The 21,874-nt window shown below is 37.8% G+C and overlaps 1 protein-coding gene across 5 annotated transcripts in view; it reads right to left on the bottom strand.

The window, feature by feature from the left end:
• The window catches only part of POU2F1 (POU class 2 homeobox 1), a gene marked incomplete at its 5' end in the record, with an annotated part of 184,644 nt that overhangs the window by 13,286 nt on the left and 149,484 nt on the right, over positions 1-21,874 (bottom strand). For 4 of the 5 annotated variants that reach the window (XM_081225031.1, XM_081225032.1, XM_081225029.1 and 1 more), the window contains 3 exons: positions 790-878; positions 1,635-1,980; positions 21,228-21,333. In XM_081225031.1, coding sequence (XP_081081157.1) covers positions 790-878; positions 1,635-1,980; positions 21,228-21,333 — 541 coding nt within the window. Of the gene's footprint in view, positions 1-599; positions 879-1,634; positions 1,981-21,227; positions 21,334-21,874 lie in introns of those variants that run through there. The other variant, XM_081225030.1, reaches the window with a different exon arrangement.

Below are 21,874 nucleotides of genomic sequence, written 5' to 3'. Positions count from 1 at the left end.
AGCAAGCATCTTCAAACACAAAGCTCAGACGTTAAACAAATCAAACCCTTCAATATATAGAATGAGTGGGTTTAGCCTCATTTTAGACTGGATAGCATGCTAAGGCCAAAAGGGACCCATCTAGGCTTGGAAAAGAGACATTAAAATCCAAGAGAATATATGCTCTATAATGATGGGGATATACAAAGGGAAGAACCTAACAAGAATTAAAAGTACTCTTGAAGTCTGCATGATGTGCTCCAATGTTAATTCGTTATAGGACCTTCTTGTATATGGCTCGCTTAGGGGCAGGGGTGGGGACTGCAGAATTTTTCTTGGTCAAGTTTGCCTCGGGATGGGTCTTGGATGACTATTTAGATAAATGTCGGAGGAAATTCTGCCTCCAGGTCTATTTACATAAGAAGATAAATATCAGCATTAAAGTCATTGTTTCTTTCTTTCTTTTTTTTTTGGCCACACCATGCTGCATGTGGGATCTTAGTTCCCTGACCAGGGACAGAACCCCCCGGCGCCCCCTATAGTGGAAGCTCGGAGTCTTAACCACTGGCCTGCCAGGGAAGTCCCAGTCCTGGTTTCTTAATACACCAAACTACGTATATTTCCTGTTCTTGCAGACCGACCCCTATATTTCTCTTACAGAGCTATTTACAAGGACACATTCTTGGTCCTCAGGTTAGTGAGCATTATCAATTCAACTATCTCTTCCCATCACTTTCACCTCTAGCAAAGCAGACTTCCTCCATTTAAAAAAAAAAAAAAAGGCTAAGTAAGGAAAAAAATTCTACTGACCTTGAATAGTTGCCAGTGTACTGTTGCTCATCAGAGCTGGGCTGAGAGCACCACCCAGGGTCCCTGGATTGAGACTGAGTAAGGCACCTCTGAAAGTGCAAAAGAGCAGTCACTTTATTACAATGTAGATGCCTGTATCAGTTTGACAACATACCCAAATGGATAAGAAAAAGGAAAATACAACTGGGGAAGTATATGGAAATATGTTATTCTCTTTACACTCTTACATGGTTTGGTTAGTACTTCCAAGTTACTGCTTTCCTTGATGCTCACTTGTACAAAGCAAAACAAGGTTATGGTCCACACAAAATGTAAAACTTGCAGTCATTTTGACTCTTTGAATTACTTCATTCTCCTTTTTTCCAAAACAAAAGGAAAAAAATGCCCGAGCAAGGAATATATTTACAAAGTAATTCTTATTTGTTTGATGGTAATATAAAATTGGGAATCCTATTACTGTATCTCTTATTTATGTTTGAGAATTAGAAAGCAGACAGTTCAGAGCTTAATGGAGAAAGCCTAAGAATAAAAGTCAGGAATCCTGGGCTTTCTTCCTGGTCCCATCACTCAGGTATAATCAGTGGCCTGGTGTTCTGTGTCTTCATCTAGAAATAAAGGTATGGCTACTGTCCTTCCAGAGCGTTAGGAAACTTAATTCCAACCATAATCAAAATCCTTGTGCTACTACTATAGAGCCACCCATTTCAAAGAGATTATGGCTTTAAAGGATTTTTTGTCTTTTTTTTGCATTTAAGATAGTGATGAAAAAGTATTCCCTACAAGTAACTCCAGGGGTGACCTCCTAGCTGTTTCTCAGATGTAAATAAGATGAGAAAGCACCTTACCCAGCTGCAAACTGTGAGGGTGCCATCAGGCCTGGGTTTAGTCCTGCAGCTGCAGCCATGGCAGCAAGACTGGCATTTGCTGGCAACTGTGCAGCTCCTTGGAGGGCAGCAGCGGCTGCTGTCTGCAGCCCTGACGCTGCCACCATCACCTGGTTGGTCCCAAGAGGAGAGGACAAAGGAGTGGAGGTGGTGTGTGTTGTGCTGGTCTCACTGGCACTGGATGCCTCGGAGGTGGAGGCTGAGGCAGAGGGGGAGGGACTCAGAGAAGGGGAAGTGACTGCTGAGGAAGCCGGAGGCGCTGTGGAAATCACGGCTGCGGTGTTGTTGGAGGTGGTGTCTGTAGTGCCTGAAAAGGGAATCATATTAGAAAGTGACCTTCTGTAAAGGTTTTTGGAAGAATGGCTGCTTTACTCAACCATAATCTATAATCAACTGAATAATTAATTTACCATCCAGTAACCTCTAAACATGTCCTTTTTTATTAACCGAGTTTAGTGTTTCTAGGGAAATTACCCACAAAAACAAACATTTTAAGAACCAAAGCCATGAACCCTACTTTAAGAGGCAAGAGCAATAAAGTAACCATAAAACAAACGGAACACAGCTTTCCATTTCCAATTTCCTATTTAAAAAAAAAAAAATCACAGAAGCCCTAACTACAGAACACAACTGCTCTGGGGGAGAAATGTACAAGCAAAATAATCCAAGCTTCTGAAAAGCATTTTCATTAAGAAATCTCCTTAGTAGTCTCTATAGGAAAATCAAAACAAAGCACTGAAATCAAGAAAAACTAAAAGTTACACATTTTTCTCAAATAAGTATCAATAACATGTACAGAAACAGTATGAAAATAACTAAAGGCACATGTCCAGATGGCTTCTTGTTTTTTTTAATTTTTAAAAATTAAAAAAACATGGGCCTCCCTGGTGGCGCAGTGGTTGAGAGTCCGCCTGCCGATGCAGGGGATACGGGTTCGTGCCCCGGTCTGGGAGGATCCCACATGCCGCGGAGCGGCTGGGCCCGTGAGCCATGGCCGCTGAGCCTGCGCGTCCGGAGCCTGTGCTCCGCAACGGGAGAGGCCACAACAGTGAGAGGCCTGCGTACCGCAAAAAGAAAAAAAAAATAAATAAATAATGGTATAAAAAGGTTGAAAGTAAAAGAATTGGAAAAGATATACTGTGCAAATATAAACCAAAAGGAAATTATATAATAACAGATACAGTAGACTTGAAAGCAAAAGCATTACTAGAAATAAACAAGGGCACTTCATATCAACAAGACCAATTTACCAGGAAGTTTTAAATTTGTATGCACTTAACTTCAAATTACACAGAGCAACAGAGCTACAAGGAAAAAATAGACAAATTCACTATCACAATAGGAGATTTAACATACTGCTGCCATTCACTGATAGAGGACACCTCTTTCAGAACCAGGAGACCCCCCCCAAAAAAATTAGTAAGGATATAAAAAACTTAAATAATGTGAGCAGCAAATTTGATTCAACACGCAGATATATAGTCACTATACTCCAAAACTTTAAATTACAAATTAATTTCAAGCATGCTTGGAACATTTTTAAAACTGACCATATTGTGCTATAAGGCAAATTTTAACAAATTTCGAAGTATTAAAATTATACAAAGTGTGTTTCTTGTAGTTAAGCTACAAATCAGTAACAAAAAAGTAACTAGAAGTTATGAAATACACTACTTCTAAGTAACCCCCCAAAAAACAAATCACAATTGGAGTTAGAAAATAATTTGAACTGAATGATAATAAAAATATTACATACCAAAATTTGGATGTGACTAAACCTGTGCTTACAGGAAAATGTATAGTCTCCCCCCCGCCCCAAGGTAACAGTAGTGTTTCTTTTTTTAATTGCACACATGTCTATAAACCTAATAAATAGGTTTTCTCTATTTTTTTTTACACAGCAGGTTCTTATTAGTCATCAATTTTATACACATCAGTGTGTACATGTCAATGCCAATCGCCCAATCCATCACACCATCACCCCCACCCCCCTGCCGCTTTCCCCCCTTGGTGTCCATACGTTTGTTCTCTACATCTGTGTCTCAATTTCTGCCCTGCAAACCGGTTCATCTGTACCATTTTTCTAGGTTCCACATATATGCGTTAATATACGATATTTGTTTTTCTCTTTTTGACTTACTTCACTCTGTATGATAGTCTCTAGATCCATCCACGTCTCAACAAATGACCCAATTTTGTTCCTTTTTATGGCTGAGTAATATTCCATTGTATATATGTACCACATATTCTTTTTTTTTTTTTTTTTGCGGTACGTGGGCCTCTCACTGTTGTGGTCTCTCCCGTTGCGGAGCACAGGCTCCAGACGTGCAGGCTCAGCAGCCATGGCTCACGGGCCCAGCCGCTCCGTGGCATGTGGGATCTCCCCGGACCGGGGCACGAACCTGTATCCCCTGCATTGGCAGGCGGACTCTCAACCACTGCCCCACCAGGGAAGCCCGACCACATATTCTTTATCCATTCATCTATCAATAGGCATTTAGGTTGCTTCCATGATCCGGCTATTGTAAATAGTGCTGCAATTGAACATCAGGGTGCATGTGTCTTTTTGAATTGTGGTTTTCTCTGGGTATATGCCCAGTAGTGGGATTGCTGGATCATATGGTAATTCTATTTTTAGTTTTTTAAGGAACCTCCATACTGTTTTCCATAGTGGCTGTATCAATTTACATTCCCACCAACAGTGCAAGAGGGGTCCCTTTTCTCTACACTCTCTCCAGCATTTGTTCTTTGTAGATTTTCTGATGCTGCCCATTCTAACTGGTGTGAGGTGATACCTCATTGTAGTTTTGATTTGCATTTCTCTAATAATTAGTGATGTTGAACAGCTTTTCATGTGCTTCTTGGCCATCTGTATGTCTTCTTTGGAGAAATGTCTGTTTAGGTCTTCTGCCCATTTTTGGATTGGGTTGTTTGTTTTTTTAATACTGAGCTGCATGAGTTGTTTATATATTTTGGAGATTAATCCTTTGTCCGTTGATTCGTTTGCAAATATTTTCTCCCATTCTGAGGGTCAGATGCCTTCTTTGCATTAAAAAATTTAAGTGGCTATTGGGTAATGAAAATCAGCTCTCAAAAAGTCTATTGTGGTAAACATTTTCTTTTTTTTTTTTTTGGCTGTGCCACACACCTTGTGGGATCTTAGTTCCCCAATCAGGGATCGAACCCGGGGCCCCAGCAGTGAAAGCACCAAGTCCTAACCACTGGACCACCAGAGAATTCCCAACATTTTCTTATTTGAGGAAACAACAACATACAATGATACTATGATTCTCATAAAATTTAGTATGAAAAATGAAGATCTAGAAAATTGTTCTTTGAGAGGCCTAAAAAAAAATCAAAATGCCAAAATTTCTTTTTGTTGTAAGGAGAACAAACATTTAAATACAAATAACTAACTGACATTAAAAATATCACTGACAGCTAAAACACGTTCACTGAAATGGTTTACTGTTATAGATCAATATTGCCCAACAGAAATACAGTACATATGTAATTAAATTTTCTAGTAGTCCCATTGAAAATAGTAAAAAGAAACAGGTGAAATTAGTTTTAATATTATGCTCTATTTAACCCAGTATATCCCAAATATATTTCAACATAAAATCAATATTTTAAAATTTTAATGAGTTTTTTCATACTAAGCTTTGAAAAGCAAATCTCAATTTGAACTAGCCACATCTTGCATGCATAAGCCATGAGGCTACTGCTTACCATATTGTATGGCACAGGTCTAAAATATCTCTAGAAGTTAGGCCTAGTATTACTTAAAGAATATCAAGTTGGGCTTCCCTGGTGGCGCAGTGGTTGAGAGTCTGCCTGACGATGCAGGGGACACGGGTTCGTGCCCCGGTCCAGGAAGACCCCACATGCCGCGGAACAGCTGGGCCCGTGAGCCATGGCCGCTGAGCCTGCACGTCCGGAGCCTGTGCTCCACAACGGGAGAGGCCACAACAGTGAGAGGCCCGCGTACCGCAAAAAAAAAAAAAAGAATATCAAGTCCCTTTGCCTAAAGCAGAAATAACTGATAAGGCATAGGATAAATAAAGAAGATGCCAACTATTCCCAATGAGCTGTAATTTTGATGCTATCTAACATCATCAAAGTATAGAACAGGCCCTCTTACTTCAGTAATCAGTAAATGCTACATACAAAAAAATCAGCTGCCTAAACTAGGTGGAACTTCATTTAGCGAAAGTCACTATGTTTTAGGATATAATCAACCACATATATGTGTATAGCAGAACCTAAGTGGTATTTTCTCAAGATAGAGAACTGAAAAAGACCAAAAACATCTATAAAATTTCAATATAATACTTCTATGAGGTATAGAAGACTTCAGAGATGAAAGAAGAACTAGACCAATCAAAGTAAGTATTTCAAACCTATAAACATATTGGAAAAAAGATCTATATAAAAGAACTTTCTTTGTGATAAAATCTAACGCTAAGCTGTAGAAGATTCTCTTCTCTCATAATAGCCGCATTAAAAATTCAGGCAGTTTTGTTCTTTTAAAATCTATTTTGATGCCTTCTTCTGGTCTATACTAAGAACACCTAGAATTCATCTCTCATTTTAACTGTTAAGGAAATGTTTCTTCCACATATTGCAGAGCTGGGAGAAAATTAGACACCATCTATTTCAGTACTGACTCTACTTTTCCCATCTCCTATCATGCTACACAAAAGGGCTATTTGGTCTCTGAATTAATCAGGTAAACATATCTTTCTTACTGTTAAGTGAAAAGGGAGGATTTACTCCTTTGTCCCTCTCAAAAATATAAATAAGATGATTCCCTCTTTACTGCTGCTGTTCCAAAGTAGAATTACATCTTTGTGGATATTATTAATTACAGTTTCATTATTCAGTTCTAAATCTATCAAACCAATTTATATCACTGAGCTATTGATGCTGTGTTGGGTCCTATGTTTGACAGATTCATACATACTTTTTCACTTTGATACTCTTTTACTAAGACCTGCCCCCTGTTCTACAGAAAGGTATATATCTTCTCTCACTTCTCTTCTACTGCTAGTAAATTTCAATATAATTTCAATCTTTTCTTCACCAATTTTTCAGCTTATCTAACCTGATTTCACTTACAAGCACTACTTTCTTTTCAAACTTCTGAAATGAACTTGAGGTCAAAGGCTTACAGTAGCCTTTTCTTCACTCTCCACTGCCATTTTCAGACCATTCGGTATCACTTTCTTAAAATCCCGCATATATACAAAGAAAATCCCAATAATTTCATCAGTGAATTTAACCTGGGCTAAGAGATGATGACTCCAGAAACCATTCAAAGTAGCTCTTTCTGGTTGTTATCCTCCAACCACATTCCAGGTGTCTTCAATATGAATGTCATACGAGCACTAGAGTATAATAATGGGGTCTTCAAATGAATTCTCCCAGTGAATCACCTCTTAATCAATATGTATCTTTTATCTATATTCTTGGCAACTTAATTACTTGGACAACTTTGATCAGGGAAGTGATGCGGGCTGAGCTTTAGCGTCCTCAACAACAGAATTAGACGCCATCACCACCTCACAAGGTTAGTAGGAAGTTACGTGCAAGAATATAGTGTGTGGCACATCTTGTTTCCCACCTCATCCTTTTTAATTGAAAAAAAATTTTTTTAATTATTGAAGTATAGTTGATTTACAGTACTGTGTTAGTTTCAGGTGTACAGCAAAGTGATTTAGTTGTATGTGTGTGTATATATATATATTCTTTTCCAGATTCTTTTCCATCATAGTTTATTACAAGATATTGAACACAGTTCCCTGGGCTAGACAGTAAATCCTTGTTGTTTATCTATCTTACATATAGTAGCTTGTATCTGCTAATCTCTTTCTCTATATCGTTCAAATTTTAGTGTATGTGCTGCCAAAGTGAGCACCCACCTCATCCTTTTTAAAAAATAGATTTAGTGAGGTACAATCTGTATGCCATAAAATTCACCCAATTTAAGTGTAAAATTCAATGATTTTTAATATATTGACAGAGTGGTACAGCCACCACCTCAATCTAGTTTATGACTAAAAAAGATCCCTTGTGCCTATTTGCAGTCACACCTGTTCCCACCTACAGCCTCCAGTCACCTGCTTTTTGCATCTGTAGATTTACCTTTCCCAGACATGACACATAAATGGAATCATACCATTTGTAGCCTTTTGCATCTAGCTTTCTTCAGTTAGCGTACTGCTTTCAAGGTTTATCCATGTTGTAGCATGAACCAATACTCCCTTCTGGCTGAAGAGTGTTACACTATGCGGATAGACCACATGGTGTTTAATTCATTCATCAATTGATGGGCAATGGTTTGTTTCCAGTTTTTTGTTTTTTTAAAAAAATTAGTTAGTTAATTAATTAATTAATTTTTGCCTGTATTGGGTCTTCATTGCTCAGGCTTTCTCTAGTTGCGGCGAGTGGGGGCTACTCTTCGTTGCGGGCATGGGCTTCTTATTGCAGTGGCCTCTCTTGTTGTGGATCACAGGCTCTAGGTGCGCGGGCCTCAGTAGCTGCGGTACACGGGCTCAGTAGCTGTGGCTTGCGCGGGCTCTAGAGCACAGGCTCAGTAGTTGTGGCGCACGGGCTTAGTTGCTCCGTGGCATGTGGGATCTTCCTGGACCAGGGCTCGAACCCGTGTCCCCTGCATTGGCAGGCAGATTCTTAACCACTGCACCACCAGGGAAGTCTCTCCAGCTTTTTATTATTATGAATAATGCTGTTATGATAATTTGTGTCAAAGTTTTTGTGGAAATGTCTTCATTTCTCTCGGGGGAAATGTCGGGTAGGATGGTAATTTTATGTTTAAAGTTTAAAGACAATGCCAAAGTGTCTTCCAAAGTGGCTGTATCATTTTACATTCCCACCAGCGATGCATGAAGGTTTTAGTTTCTCCACATCCTTGCTAAGACTTATTATTTTTGGTCTTCTTGATTATAGCCATTCTATTGAGTATGAAGTAGTATCTCATTATGATTTTTATTTTTTATATGAAAACATTTATTATATTCAAAAGATAAATTTATAATATGTTACACATGAAAAACGTACAAAGCTCCTATGTAGGACAGCTTCTTAGAACGTAAAGGTAATTTAAAATTACTATGAATGTACTACATTTTATAGTATAAGCTTCTGTCTGTTTGAACAATGTAATGATTGTTCTTTAGGATTAAAACAAGATTCTGCAGTAGCCATCTCTGTAGCTATACAGTAACAGCACTCTGCTGAGCAATAATGTTGAACATCTTTTCATGTGCTTATTAGTCATTCCTATATCTTCTTTGGTATAATGTATATTTAAAATCTTTTGCCCCTTTACAATACTAAGTCACCTGTATACTTACTATTGAATTTTAAGAATTCTTTATATGTTCTAGATATAACTCCTTTATCAGATATATGATTTACAAATGGAGTATCTCTCCATTCATTTTTCTGGTGAGTTCATTGAGAGAGTATATTTATTTTGTATCTTGCAACAACACTGAATTCATTACTAGTTCTAGTAGGCTTTTTGGTGTGTGAATTCCTTGAGAATTTTATACATATAGGATAATGAAAACAAAGACAGTTTTAACTTCTCCCCTTCCAAATTGGATGTTTAAAATTTTTTTCCATTATTAAGCTGACTATAACCTCTACTAAAATGCTAATTAAAAGTCTGCTAGAGCAAACATTCTTGCTTTATTCCCAGTCTTAGCGGGGGAAAGCATTCAGTCTTTCTCCGTTTAGTATGCTGTTACCTGTAGGTTTTTTAGTAGATGCTCTTTATCAGGTTAGGAAGTCCCCTTCTATTCTAGGTTTTTATCATGAATGGGTGTTAGATTTTGTCAAATGCTTTTTCTATATCTAGTGAGATGATCATGAGGTTTTGGTCCTTTCTTCTATTACTATGGTGTACTACATTAATTTATGTTCAGTTATTAAATCAACTTTCATTCCTGGGATAACCCCTTGGTCATAATGTATAATCTTTTTTATATGTTGCTGGATTTGATTTGCTAAGATTTTGTTGAGGATTTTTGTGTGCATTTTCATGAGGGATATGGGTTCATAACCTTTTTCTTGTGATAACTCTGTCTGGCTTTAGAATCAAGGTAATATTGACTTCATACAATGAGTTGTTCCTCCTCCTCTATCTTCTGGAAGAGACTGCTAAAGGTTAATTCTTATTTCTTTGTGAAATATCTGATAAGAGTTCACTGCTAAAGCCCTCTGAGTCCAGGCATTTCTTTTTGATTCACTTACTTTACTTGTTTTAGGTCTTTTAAAGGTTTTCTATTTCTTTTTGAGTCAGTTTTGGTAATTTGAGTCTCAAAATTTGTCCATTTCACCTAAGTTGCCTAATTTTGGGGGGCAAAAACTTGTTCATAATATTCCAGAATGCTGCATGAGGTAGCAATTCCATTCCTAAATATATACCCAAGAGAACTGAAAACATATAACCACATAAAAACTTGTATTGAGCTTTGTGATGACCTAGAGGGGTGGGATAGGGAGGGTGGGAGGGTGGCTCCAGAAGGAGGGGATATGGGGATATATGTATATGTATAGCTGATTCACTTTGTTGTACAGCAGAAACTAACACAACATTGTAAAGCAATTATACTCCAATAAAGATACAAAAAAAAATACTTGTATTGATACATGCATACTCATAGCAACAGTATTCAAAATGGACCCAAACTGGAAGCAACTCAAATGTCCATCAACTCCGGAATAATAAACAAAGTATGGTATATCCATGGAATGAAACATCACTCAACTATTAAAAGGAATGAAGTTCCAATATATTCTGCAACATGGATAAACCTTGGAAATATGCTAAATGGAAGAAGCCAGACCCAGAGGGTCATATATTACATGATTCCATTTACATGAAATGTCTGAGACAGGTAAATTCATAGAGACAGAGTAAGTAAGGGGAGAAGTGAATGGGGAGAGACTGATAAGGGTTATGGGATTGCATACAGTTCATTATGAAACACTACTTTGGAAAAAGAATTGGAGGCAGAGCTTGTTTAGTTGAGATTTTTTTTTTTTTTTTGTGGTACGCGGGCCTCTCACTGTTGTGGCCTCTCCCGTTGTGGAGCACAGGCTCCGGACGCGCAGGCTCAGCGGCCATGGCTCACAGGCCCAGCCGCTCCGTGGCATGTGGGATCCTCCTGGACCGGGGCACGAACCCGTGTCCCCTGCATTGGCAGGTGGACTCTCAACCACTGCGCCACCAAGGGAAGCCCTAGTTGAGATTATTAAGGGCTGTGGAATTTTTACAAGTTCTTAAGACACAGAAGAATACATATCTTTCTGGAGCAGTACAGTCATGATCATTCATTTTCTATTGTAGAAAAGTTTACCAGGTACAGCCACTATGGAAAACAGTACGGAGGTTCCTCAGAAAACTAAAATACCATATGATCCAGCAATCCACTCCTGGGAATATACCTAGAGAAAACTATAATTCAAAAAGATACATAGGCTTCCCTGGTGGCGCAGTGGGTGGGAGTCCGCCTGCCAATGCAGGGACATGGGTTCGAGCCCAGGTCAGGGAGGATCCCGCATGCCGCGAAGCAACTAAGCCTGTGCACCACGGCTGCTGAGCCTGCGCTCTAGAGCCCATGAGCCACAACTACTGAGCCCACGTTCCACAACTGCTGAGGCCCGCACACCTAGAGCCCATGCTCCACAAGAGAGGCCACCGCAATGAGAAGCCTGCGCACCGCAATGAGGAGTGGCCCCTGCTCACTGCAACTAGAGAGCCCGCGTGCAGCAACAAGGACCCAATGCAGCCAAAAAAAAAAAAAAGATACATGCATGCACCCCTATGTTCACAGATAGCAGCACTGTTCACAATAGCTAAAACATGGAAACAACCTAAATGTCCATTGACAGATGACTGGATAAAGACGTGGTACATATATACAATAGAATACTACTTAGCCATAAAAAAGAATGAAATAACGCAATTTGCAGCAACATGGATGTAACTAGAAATTACCATACTAAGTGAAGTAAGTCAGAAAGAGAAATACAAATACCATATGATATCACTTACATGTGGAATCTAAAATTTGGCACAAATGAACCTATCTACAAAACAGAAACTGACTCAGAGACACAGAGAACAGATTTGTGGTTGCTGAGGGGGAGGGGGGAGGGAGAGGGATGGACTGGGAGTTTGGGGTTGGTAGATGCAAACTATTACATTTAGGATGGATAAATAACAAGGTCCTAATGTAGAGCACAGGGAACTATATTGAATATCCTGTGATAAACCATAATGAAAAAGAACATAAAAAAGCATGTCTCTATGTGTATAACTGAGTCATTTTGCTGTACAGCAGATTGGCACAACATTGTAAATCAACTATACTATAATAAAAAAAGATTAAAAAAATTTAAAAAATGGAAAAGTTTTACCAAGGACCTATTATGTACCAAGCACTATGTCAGATACTGGGAAAATAAAAATGACCATGGCAATCACACAACATTTCTCTTAGAAGAGGGCAGACTAAGGGTATGTTTATTCCTTCATTTCTAAAATGCTGTCCCAAAAGATGGTAAAGTAATAAAAAAGGGAGTGAGAGCTCTAGGAGTGAGATTTCAGAGAACTTGAGAATTTGATATATTTGCAGAAATGAGAAAGAGGTTAAAATTGGGTGGTAGAGAAACCAACCATAGTCCAGAAGGGCACAGTAGAAGACTACGATAGAGGTGGGAATTATTTACCCCAATGGAGCCCTGAGGGGATTTCAAGCTCCGTGTTGTCAATACCAAGGCAGGAGTAGGCAACAAGGGCAGAGAACAGGGTGACCAGACTGTTCACACACCAGCTCTGTCAGGGGGACTTTTCCTCCCCCCACCAGACTTATCATCTAAGCATTAACTAATGTCACCTACTACTCTTCAAAGAAAATAAAAATCTGAGCATGGAAGGTTAAGAATTTTAGTGTAAGCACTGGCATCCCTCTCATTTGAGGAAGGTGTGAGGGTAGAGCCTGGTCCGCCTGTCTGCTTTCCACCCACAGGCCCTGAGCAAAGTCTGGCAGTTCTCTCCCCACAGTCACAGCTCACAGCTCCCTTCCAATCAGGGGAAAGGATGCTGAGTAACAGAAGCTACACAAGTGCAGAAAAAGCCTTACAAGCTACTGATATTAAGTACTAAGGCCTTGCATTCATCGGTATGACTAAATAATCAAAAATTAACAGACAATGAAAAAATCCACAGAACAAAAGAAATGGAACCAAATAAATAAGCAGAATTGAGGCCAGAAGAAGCAACTTAAATACAATTCTAATTTGTACTGTATCTGCAAATTAAAAATAGATTGCTATAAAAAGGTGGAATCAGAACAAAGAAACATTCTTAGAAATTAAAAATATGATTTTGGAAAAACATACAAATGACAACAATAAAAAATGAGAACACAGGAACAGTTAGATAAAATTCAGGATATATTTCCAAGAATGAAAAAAAAAGTTAAAAAATGAAAAACACAAGAGAAAAGTTAGAGATATATAGGATCAGTTTAGAGAGTTTAAAGTCTTTAAATATGTTCCAGAAATAAGGAAGAAAGACAAATTACCAGAGTTAAAGAAAGACATTAATTCAAATTGAAAATGCCCACTGAACGCCAAGGAGGACAAATTTAAAAGGCCCATATGCCTTGATACCTTCTAGTGAAATTTCACTAGAGGATAAAGGATAAAAAAAAGATCCTTAAAGTTTACAGAGGGAAAGACAAATGATGAACAAATCGGAGTTAGACTGAAATCAGACTTTTCATTGGCAACACTGGATACTAAAATACAACAGAGCAACACCTTCTAAGTTCAAAGGAAAAGTAATTTTGTACCTAAAATTCTATTACTATACAAACTACAAATACTGTGAGGGCAAAATACTTTTCAGTTATGCATGTATTGGAAATTTTCCCTCCCACATAATCTTTCCAAATACAGAAAAAAAATTACTTGAGAGTGTGCACCAGGCAAAACAAAAAGGAATCAAAGGTAGAGGGAGACATGGGCTCTCAGAAATATTGGATCTAACTCAGGAACACAGTGAAAAGAAGTTAAAATAAGCAATTATAGGGATTCCAAGGAGAAAGTCTTCAGGAAGAAAGTAGATTGCATTAGATAAGCTCTATGATTAAGATACTGGATGTCTTTCATAAATAATATGAGTGAAAGAATATGCTACTTCTGTCAACTGAAAAAAGAAAAAAGCAATACAGAAATGTCAGAGGAAAAGAGGCTATAATAAGAAAGTTATGGTCCAAATAGGAAAAAAATTAAAACAAGGTATGATTTTCAGCAACTGCTGACAAGAGGAAGAAAAGAAAATCCATTTGACACTGACTCTTGTAAACTTCTCTTTCAAGGAGCAAGGTTTAAGTGTCATAAGATTACATTTTTCACCCTAATCATATGAGCTGTCCCTGAACGATATTTATACAAATGTAACGTTATGGTATTCATTTTCTATCGCTATTTAACAAAGTACTACAAACTTAGCAGCATGAAACAATTGATTCAACTTTGTTGTACAACAGAAACTAATACAGTATTGTGAAGCAATTACACTCCAATAAAGATTTATTTAAAAAATAAATAAAAACGGGGCTTCCCTGGTGGCGCAGTGGTTGAGAGTCCGCCTGCTAATGCAGGGGACACGGGTTCGTGCCCCAGTCCAGGAAGATCCCACATGCCGCGGAGCGGCTAGGCCCGTGAGCCATGGCCGCTGAGTCTGCGCGTCCAGAGCCTGTGCTCCACAACGGGAAAGGCCACAACAGTGAGAGGCCCGCGTATGCAAATAAATAAATAAATAAATAAATAAATAAATAAATAAATAAATAAATAAAAAGGAAAAATAACCCCCACACATTTACTATCTCACAGTTTCTGTGGGTCAGGTGTGCAGGCACAGTCTAGCTGGTCCTCTGCAAGTCCACAATCAAGGGGTCAGCCAGACAGTTCCATTCTGGAAGCATGACTGGGGAAGAATATGTTGCCAGGCTCACTTGGGTTGCTGGCAGAAATCATTTGGCAGAATTTGCTTGCTGCTCTAGACTAAGTGCCCAGCTTCTTTTTGGCTGTTGGCTGAAGGCCACCCTCAGCGCCTAGAGGTTATCCTCAGTACCCTGATTTGTGAGCTTCCTAACATGGTTGTTTATTTCTTATTTCATCAAACTGGTGAGGAGGGTCTCTAGAGTAAGTCTGGGAACAAGATGGAGTCTTACAAAATGTAGTATAATCATGGAGTGACAAACTATCACCTTTGCCACATTTTATTGATGAGAAGCAAACCAAAGGCTCAGCCCACACTCAAGGGGAAAGGATTACACAAAGGCATGAACACTAGCAAGTAGACACCATGGTGGGGGAGGGTCACCTTAGACTTTGTCTGTTACAATTATAAATGCTGATTATTTTTTTCTCTTAATTTAGATTTATCAAGCGTTGAAACTTATTTGCTTCTGATCTAAACATTTTTCATTTTGTAATTTACTTTTTGTGTGTATATAATTTTATTTTATTTTTTTTAATTTATTAAAAAAATTTTATTGGCGTATAGTTGCTTTACAATGTTGTGTTAGTTTCCTCTGTACAACAAAGTGAATCAGCTATACATATACACATATCCCCTCCTCTTTGGATTTCCTTCTCATTTAGGTCACCATAGAGCATCGAGGAGAGTTCTCTGTGCTATACAGTAGGTTCTCATTAGTTACCTATTTTATACATAGTATCAATAGTGTATATAGGTCAATCCCACTCTCCCAATTCATATCGCCCCCTTCCTTCCCCCTTGGTATCCATACATTTGTTCTCTACGTCTGTGTCTCTAGTTCTGCTTTGCAAATAAGATCATCTATACCTATAAGTGCTGATCATTAATTTAACATTTTTAGAGACTTCTGCCTTTGACCATAAGAGTAAATGATAGCAAACTTACCCTTACACTATAACAAGAATAGAGAAATATATGAGAAAATGTTTTAGATATGAGAAAATAGGCAGCACAGGGCTGTGATCCCTGAAGAAAAGGAAACAAATGATGTGAGCCCTATAATCGCCTGGACTTTATTTGGAAGCACTTTCTAAATTGCTGCACCAGAAGAGGAAATTAAGTAGAACACAGCAATTTCAATGATTTCAGGAGACAAAGACCGTCGCTGGATGCTGAAATGGCTGGAATTTGCAGGAGAGAGTACTGGAAAGGAAGAAACTAACAGAGAAAGAACTCTAGAAATGTGCATAGGGGTTTCCTAGAATCTTTGGTTGAATACTAAATTGCACATGCACAGGGAAACCCCATGAGTCCAGGCAGGGAGGCTATAAACTGAATGATCCTTGGAATTCATGCAGGACAGGGAGATAGTCCAGTTCCAACTACACAGAGAGTAGAGACTATTGAATATCTGGGCATTCATTAGAGACCCCAGAAGGGTCACACCTTAAACTAGTGAAGGCTACTCTAGGGCCAATCTAATAAAGCTTAAAAAATAAGCCTTGAAAGGATCAAGCTGATCTGTAGTAACCTATCTGCCCGCCAAAGCAAACTCAAAAACTCTTTAAAGGAAGACATCAAAATCCAGATGTATAATCCCCTTCTCTTGAGTATAGGCAGATCTGTGAATGTGACGGGAGATGTGGTAGCCACTCCTTTAATTGGGTTATATCATATGACAAAGGTGAGAGGACTGACTACCTTAAATTGCATAAGACCCTCCATAGCAGCTGACTGGAGAGAGATTCTCATGTTGCCTTTGAAGAAACTGCCATGTCATGAGAAGGTCATGAGGCTAGGACTTGGGGTTAGCCTGTAGGAGCTGAGAGTGATCTAGCTGACAGCCAGCAAAAAAAATGGGGACTTCAGTCCTATAACCACAAGGAGCAGAATTCTGCCAACTAATGAACCTGGAAGATCTTGGGTGTCATATGAGGTCACAGCCCCAGTCAACATCTTGATTTCAGCCTGGTAAGTCCCTGAGCAGAGGACCCAGCTCTAACCCATGCCTAAACTTCCAACCTACAGAACTATGGGATAGTAAATGAGTATTGGTTTAGGCCACTAAGTTTGTGGTAATTTGTTACATACCAACAGAAAACTAATATGCTTGGAAAGAAGACAACAATGTCTGCTCTTACCACTTCCCTCAGCTGGAATTTCTAGTCTATGCAATATTTATCAATCAAGGTGAAACAAAACCTATTTCACCGTTATAAAAGATGAAAAATAGCCCTTAAGTATATGAAATGATGTTCAACTTCACATGATTAGAAAACTGAAATTTAAAGTACATTGAGATACAATTTCTAACATATCATGTTGGTAAAAATTAAAAAGTGTAACATTCTGTTGCGGAGGCTATGGGGAAACTGGCCCTCTCATGTATTGTTAGTGGGAATGAAAGTAAGTACAATCCTTTTGGAAGGCAATTTGATAGTATCCAACAAAACAACAGTATCCAACAACACATAGGTGTGTACCTTTTGACCCAGCAATTCTACTTCTCGAAATTTACCCTCAAGACACATTTCCAACAGTACAAAAATACATATCCACAAGGTTATTCCTGAAGCATAGTCTATAATTACAAAATACTGGAAACAAACTCAATGTCCGTACAACAGGAATGGGGTTAAATAAACTGTAGTACATCCACATAATAGAGTAGTCTACAACAATGAAACAGAATAATTAAGATTTCTATGAACTAATGTGGAGTGATTGTCAGGATATTTTGTTAAGTGAAAAAACTGAAGTGCAGAAGATCACCTAAGTATGATACCTTTAAAGTAACAAACAGGGGTAAATTAAAAAAGAAAAAAATCTCTACTCAACAGTTCAAAAGAAACACAGGAAGGGCACAGATAGGAATGGGATGGAAAGGATACAGAGAATTATGATAGAAGGGAACGACATTTTTTTGAGGAGAACTTTTTTTTTTCTTTTTGTGGTACGCGGGCCTCTGACCGCTGTGGCCTCTCCCGTTGTGGAGTACTGGCTCCGGACGCGCAGGCTCAGCAGCCATGGCTCATGGGCCCAGCCGCTCCGCGGCATGTGGGATCCTCCCAGACCGGGACACGAACCCACGTCCCCTGCATTGGCAGGCGGACTCTCAACCACTGTGCCACCAGGAAAGCCCAAGGAGAACTTTTTGTATAGTCTTACCTTTTAAAACCATGTTAATATCTCATATTCTTAAAAAAATCACAAGGATGCGAGGAGAAACACTAACATTGAATACAAACAAAACAAATAAACTGACCTGAATTTCAAACGAATAATGTTACTACACTGAAGAAGATATAAAAAGAACTAACCAAAATAACTTTTGAACACAGTATTTGGGCTTTATGCCTTTAGGCTTAAGACAAGAACTCTAAACTGAACTGAATTAGTAGGTCTTTTCTTTTCAGAGGCATGGGTTAGCAATTTTGAAACCACTTTCTTTTCACTACAGGATTGAACAATTAAGTAACTTGTTATTGTTGATAATGGGAGCCAGGTTACTCACTGTCACTGAGAAGGGAGTTAAAATATGGAAAGAGGTTAGGATAGAAAAGAACAAACTATAGGATAATGGATTGGAATTGGAGATATCAGTATGAACTCATGGATTTTAAGGAGGCTGATTCTAGGCCAGAGGCAGAGAAACTTTAAGATGAAGCTGAACATCTTGTGTGCTAAAAAATAAGGAAGCACTCAAAGAATGCTAGGGATATGTCAAAAGGGCACAGGAGCCACCGTGAAGTAGTTCCCATTGGCTAAATCTGGGACAATCTGAATATTACAATAAAAAGTGATAGTAGGATTCTAACCTACTGAATACAGAATGATTTCTGAGTCCATATTGATACAGATAGCCTGGATCTGTTATTACTCATATAATTCCATCATTTCTTCCACATTTATTAGTTGGCTTTCAACTGTAAGGATGAACTTTTCCTTTTCCCCTATATTTCTTGTTTATTAAAAAATAGTAAAGTATTCAGGGGAAAAGGGCTTATCTGTGACTTGCTCTTATAACAGTTCAGAAAAAAATCACATACAGAAACACAAAGAGAAAAAGGAGAAAGCAAACATAGTAAGATTTTAATATTTGGAGAATGTGAGGAAGAGATTTAGGATTTCTCTAAACTATTCTTACAACTTTTCTGTAAGTCTGAAATTATGTTAAAATAAAAAAATTAAGAAAAAGCTATATGTATGAAGGTGTTCATTATAGCATTATTTATAACAGTGAAAACTTCATTCATTTAATAATTACTGGGTATCTTACACTCTAGGTAGTGTGCTGGACACGAGGAATACAATAGCGAACAAGCAAGACCAGTTCCGTGGCTTAGAGATTGAGAGGTTTCCTGGGATGTAATATTTGTGGGGCTCAAACTGGAAGAGTTGGTCACCCTCGGTTGAACTTAACCATGATGGTAACATATGGAAATGGTTATGAAATTACAGTACAACCATCTGATATAAGGGCAAGAGTAGAAAAGTAAAAACTATAATAACAGAGGAAGATACTTATTATTAGATGTTAAGCTAAAAACAAAGGACACACTATAAATACTATTAGAATTGTACATCTATGTACATATAAAAACAGATACAAAGACAAAATAAAAATAGTACTCACAGTGATTGTGTCTTTCCTATTTGAATTTCCTATGTTAAATATTTTAATGATTAAAGAAAATTTCATTCCAAAAGTTACTGACATTTCAGAAAACTGTCATAATTAAATCTAAATAAATGGGCCACGTAATTGAGTTTAAGAAAATCTGATTAGGCAGTTAAGATCACCAAAAAATAAAAAAAATTTTTAGCTAGTTTTGAGCATGTATATCTTAAAGTTCCCTTCTGCCTCAGATTTGTGCCATTTTCTAAGAAATCTGCAAAGCTACTATTCTTAATGCCTGAACCATTAGGAATTTTTTTTTTTGGCAAAAGATGGGTATCTTTAAACCTAATGTAATATGACTTATAATTTGTTTGGAAGGTAAAGTACACAATTTACCAGCCAGTGGCAGTCAGGGTAGACAGTAAGTTCCTCAAAGACAGGAATTTCATGTTCCTGGTGCCCAACACAGCGGCAACCAATCACCAACAGTTTGCTTTTTAAGCTGAGGTGCTGAACACTATACACTCTTGAACAGAGGTTTTTAATTTGCCTCTAAGGCATCCAGAAATGGCAAGGCTTGGTAAGGTGGGGACTGATGAGGTTTGTCATTTATAAACCTCCTTGTAATCTTACTAAAAATTGTGGGTATGCCTACTTTGTGAGGGGAAAAGTTTATAGCTTTCACCAAAGTTTCAAAGAGGTCAAAGACCCAAAAGAGGTCAAAAGTACTGTTCTGAATAAACAAACAATATTATGAAATTTTCTAATAACTTAGAAATTTAGTAACTATATAAAGCCATTTATTCACTTTTTATATCATGGTTAGGTCACTTAAAATATGAGTGAAAAAAACCAAATTCCCCAACTCTAGGTTAAATTTAAGCTTGATTATGAAAGATCACAAATCTATCCAATGATTTACTAGCATATATCAACCTGGTGAATAATTACAGAATGTCTTCTGCTTTATGTATCACTAGAAAACTTCTGATGACAACACTAATTTATTTTACATGTATTTGGAAAATGTGCCACGTAAAAGGAAAACATTTATTTATTCATTGTATTGTGAATGTGCCAAGCACTGCTATTTCAAAAGGAATATTCAGATCTTTTGAGAAGTACAAGGTCTATTGGAAAAGAGAGAAGTATAAAATACAATTGTTTATAATATAGGCAGGTGGAAACAAATAGTTTCCTGAAGAAGCTAAAGAGTATATCCAAGAAGAATTGATATCTAAGCTGGAGTAGTTTCATCACTAACAGAAAGAAGTGGAGGCTGGGATGGACAACATTTTACGCTATGGGCATGTTTACAAAGGTAGGAGGAATCCTCTTGTGTGTTGAGGATGGGATGGAGAAAAGACTAGTGAAAGATAAGGTCCAGGCTGGATACAGTCTATGAATTCATGATAAATTGGGACGTTTTCCTGATTGCAAAAAGCTGCAGCTATTAAATGTTTTTAAGGAGAGGAGGAGTTAATTGAAAAAAAGTAACTCTGGGACTTTCCTGGTGGTCCAGTGGTTAAGACTCCATGCTTCTACTGCAGGGGGTGTGAGTTCAATCCCCGGATGGGGAACTAAGATCCTGCATGCCATGCAGTGTGGCCAAAAAAAAAGTAACTCAGGAAGCAACATAGAAGACAGACTAATGTGGGAAAGAAAAAAGATAAGAAAATCTTTATGTGAAAGTATTCTTTCTGGAAAAATGTATTACGCCTGATTTTTTTTTTTAGAGTTCAGGTTTTCATATATAACTTTCTTTTAAAAAGCAATACATATTTTTAGTTAAAACCTTAATTTACAAGTTAATGGCAGATTCTCACAGAAACTTAGCATGGGCCTATCATTTGCCTAACAGCTGCACGGCCTGGCTGCTGCTTACCTGTAACAGAGAGATTAGTTACCGCAGCACTGGTTAAAGGAAGGACTGGATTGACTGTGAGGGTAGTTGCTGCGCTGCTTGTCACAAGGCTTGGCGTGGTTGCCACCTAGAGGTCAGAAGTGAAAATATGCAGAAGCATTTAAAAATCAAAATTTTTAAATTTAAGTCCATATTGTAGGTTTATTTTTCCTATAAAATTTTTAAAATTCCAGATACAATAGAATAAAATAAAAGGGCCTAAAAGGAAGTGATTTTATTAATTACTCTTTGATCTTGGAATTGAGAAAACTGGCTTATGTTGAAAGGTTCCTTTTGAATAGATGGTTTTCACTGATGTTACTAATGGCTCTGCCCAAGTTTTAAAAAGAAATTAATAAAAACAAATTTCCATATTTCAATAGTGTTGAGCAAGACAGAAATATTATACCAGTTATAAACTTAATCTAAACAAGAAAACTATTCAAGGAAATCATGGGATCTGGGGTTCTTGTATTGCTTCTATTTTCAACTATGTGGGGACAAGACTGTCTTGGTTTTGTTTTTAATGAAATGATATTAAGGAAAGAATGTAAAACAAATTTTTAAAAACTGACAGTTTCTTTTTGAAATAAGATAAATATTCTACATTTTTGTAAGAAACACTGCCT

Source organism: Mesoplodon bidens (assembly GCF_964165515.1).
Source record: "Mesoplodon bidens genome assembly, chromosome: 2".
Taxonomy (NCBI): domain Eukaryota; kingdom Metazoa; phylum Chordata; class Mammalia; order Artiodactyla; family Ziphiidae; genus Mesoplodon; species Mesoplodon bidens.
The sequence above is the reverse complement of the archived record's forward strand: the minus strand, read 5'-3'. Positions and strand labels throughout refer to the sequence as shown.